Source organism: Emericellopsis atlantica, assembly GCF_019669845.1.
Source record: "Emericellopsis atlantica unplaced genomic scaffold F5Z01scaffold_87, whole genome shotgun sequence".
Lineage (NCBI taxonomy): Eukaryota > Fungi > Ascomycota > Sordariomycetes > Hypocreales > Bionectriaceae > Emericellopsis > Emericellopsis atlantica.
The window spans coordinates 1-3,455 of record NW_025764789.1 but is presented as its reverse complement, the minus strand read 5'-3'; the positions used below and the strand labels follow the sequence as shown (position 1 = coordinate 3,455).

The 3,455-nt window shown below is 53.0% G+C and overlaps 1 protein-coding gene across 1 annotated transcript; it reads right to left on the bottom strand.

Annotated features, from left to right (window-relative positions):
- Positions 1-2,029: 2,029 nt before the first annotated feature.
- F5Z01DRAFT_631838 (uncharacterized protein) lies at positions 2,030-2,563 on the bottom strand (the record flags this gene model as incomplete). The annotated part of the gene is made up of 1 exon (XM_046261818.1): positions 2,030-2,563. A coding segment is annotated over one exon (534 nt), but the record flags the coding sequence as incomplete, so codon positions are not given.
- Between the last annotated feature and the right edge of the window lie 892 nt (positions 2,564-3,455).

Below are 3,455 nucleotides of genomic sequence, written 5' to 3'. Positions count from 1 at the left end.
GCAGAGTGAGTGAGGATTGACCCGTGGGCTGCTGGTTACTACTGGGTTATGTCCGCCCGGGACGCCCATTTCGCTGGTGATAGCCAACCACGAACGTGGCGCGTAGTGGCCGTGCCACCAGGTGTTATGCCACACAGTGATCGGGCGACATCGCGATACCAGTCGCACCTTCTTGCAGCGGCTGGCTGTACTTCCTGTCAATCAATCACATGGGTTGTTTGGTGTTTCTGAAAGGGTAGGAGGTATTACGCAATAAATACAGGTACACGAGGATAAACGTTGGTTGTGACACTGGGATTGCATCTTCTTCCCGCGCAGCAAAGGATTATGCCTTTACTGATAGATACATGTAGCCTTTGAGCGACGAAAAGTGCACTAGATAAGTAATTTGACAGTATAACCTTCGCTTGGGGTGAGTAGAACGCATACACGTCGGAACAATGATAAGAATAGGGTAGTCATTTCTAGGTCGATGCCTGGTCCGCAGCAGGTACGGATACAGCACTCCATCATTCTCGCTACGAAGTTCCCAGGGGGGATCTCGCTAGGATATCGAGATGAGGTTGGATCAGCCATCGCTGGCCGCGTTCTTGCAGTTTACGCATACGAGAGAAAGAGACTAGATTCGAGGGGGTGTGATGGCTCCGGCGGTGCTCTTGGGCCGTTGCGTGAGGAAACCCCCGGGCCAGGCCACCCATGACCGGCAACCTCGCTATCTGGCAGCCACGGTAGATCATGACCGACGGCTAGGCCCGAGAGATGTCTGTCTAAGCTCACTGCGACCCTCGGCTAGGACAGCCCTGGCACTGTCCATGGGCAGCTGCAGCCACCGTGGATTGCGAGAGACGACGAGAGATGAGAGGGTGTGGTGGCCCTGCTAATATTGTGGACACCGGGCTGGGTGTCCTTGGAGTGTGGCAGCCACAGTGGAGGACTAGAGTTGAGAGGGTGTGGTGCCCCTGCCATCGCGGTGGGCACTTTGCCTGGATGTGACTGCTGTGTGGCAACCACAATGGAAGACTAGAGACAAGAGGGTGTGATGGGCCCCCCAATACTGCGTGCACTTGCCTGGGAATCCTTGGAGTGTGGCAGCCACAATAAGAGACTAGAGTGAAGATGGTGTGATTGCCCCGCCACTTCTGTGGTCACTTGCCTTGGGGATCCTTGGGTGTGGCAGCCACAATCAAAGACTAAAATTAAGTGGGTGTGTTCGCCCCGCCAATGCTGTGGACTCTTGGCTGGGGTTTCCTTCTAGTGTGGCAGCCACAATACTGTGGTATCAGGCAAAAAGTATGTTAGCTCGCCCCACACAACAGCAAGGGTCAGAGAGGTCACTTTCCCGGGTCACGATGTAGCCTACAGCAAATTCCAGTATTCTATCTATCTAGAATCGAGTATGCATTCCATTAGCATCCATAACAGCCTGACATCGTTCCTTCATTGATTCTAATAGCTCCATAAAGAAGCTATCGTCAATAGCCTCCCAGGCTTCTTTTACCGCAGCCCGTAGCTGGTCATAAGATAGATTCTCCGGGAAATGTATCTCAATATAATCCTTCATCTTATTCCACACAGTCTCGATAGGGTTCAAATCTGGTGAAAATGGAGGCCATTCGATAACCTGAATCCCTCGAGCCTGAAGCTCAGCAATAATCTCTGCCGCAGCGTGGGCAGGGGCATTATCTTGCATAAAGACGAGGCTTTGATCTAGATGAAGACGATACCATCCACATACAACTGGGACGATATGCTGAATATAGCTCTCAGTATTAATCGAGCCCCAATCCTTTTCCCAAAAGATACCAGGGCCCTTGCCTGAGAGCCCAGAAAAACAGCCCCAGAACATCCACCCTTTCTTACGTTGATGCCGCTCAACGATACAAGTCGGATCAAGCTCTTCGCCGGGTCTTCGAGTAACCCATGTTCGTGTATGCCTTCCCCCTGTGACCCAAGTCTCATCAGACCAAAGAATAGTCTTCCAATCATTAAGGGTCCAGTCGATATAGCGTTCGGCAAAGGCAAGCCTTTTTTGACGAGTAGCTTCTATAATTGGGGGCTTTCGGCGCGCAACGTATCTCTTAAATCCAGCTCGGCGAAGGGCGTTTCGGATAGCGTAGACTGAACAATCCCATCCTAGCTCCTGTGGGAGCCGCCAGTAAGCCATACGTCGGGCTCTTTGAGAGGAACATACGAACTCAATCAATTCCTCAAGTTGGGCTTCTGTAAGTAAGGGAGGGCGGCCGGTCGAGCGACGAGGTGTGGCTTGGGTTGTAGCTGCGTGTTGGACTTGCCGTAGCGTAAGATGGAGATGTGTAGCTATTTGCTGATAGGTCCAACCAGCTGATCGAAGTGTACGAATCGAAATGCGGGTATCGCGGCTTGTATTGCTTGCACGGCCGGAAGGTTGTGGTGAGGGCGTTCGTAGTGCTTGGAGGAGCTCTTGATGCTGTTGTTGAAGCTGCTGTGAAAGCTGCTCTTGGAGCCGTTCTTGCTGCTGAAGAAGGAGCTGCTGCTGCTCTTGAAGCTGCCGTAGCTGTAGCTCGAGATCGTGAGTTGAAGCCATAGTAAATATATATTTGAAGGCTTAAATGCGTTATGTTGGTATTACTCGTAGGTGGAAATACCTCACGAACGGGAAAAGTGACTCCTTTGACCCTTGCTGTTGTGTGGGGCGAGCTAACATACTTTTTGCCTGATACCACAGTAAGAGACTAGAATCAAGATGGTGTGATGACCCCCCCACATCTGTGGACATCTGCCTGGGAGCCCTTGTCGTGTGGCAGCCACAATGAAAGACTAGAGCTGGGAGGGTGTGACGGCTCCGCTATCGCTGTGGGCCTCTGCCTGGGTAGTCCTTGCCGTGTGGCAGCCACAATGGAAGACTAGTGTCGAGAGGGTGTGATGTGCCCCCCATCACGGTGGACACCTGCCTGGGGGGCCTTGACGTGTGGCAGCCACCACAGAAGACTCCAGACGAAAGGGTGTGATTGCTCCACCATTGCTGTGGATACCTGTCTGGGTAGTCCTTATCATGTGGCAGCCACACTGGAGGATGAGAGCTGAGAGGGTGTCATGGCCCTGGCAACGTGGGGGCTCCCACTTCGGGCCAGGCCATAATTGATCGATGACTTGCCGTGTGGCAGCCACACGTCACCCGAGCTGCTTGACATCAGAAGCTGGAGTGGCTGCATTCTGCCCCTGTCGATCAGACTACTCTGAGCCTGGTAAGAGCTTCCCAACCGCAGGGGTCGCGTAGAATGCGCCCGCTTGGCCCATCATATACAGATGCACCCGCCGTGAGTCCCAAGGCAAGGCTTGAACAGGATAGCACCGTTTCCAAGGGGTGACATCTACCAGGGAATGGTTACGATAAGACACGGGTGCAGCAGGCGGGACCTAGTCTACTGAACTGTTGGCTAGTGTCAAGGAAACGACAAACTCGCCACAAAGCGGTC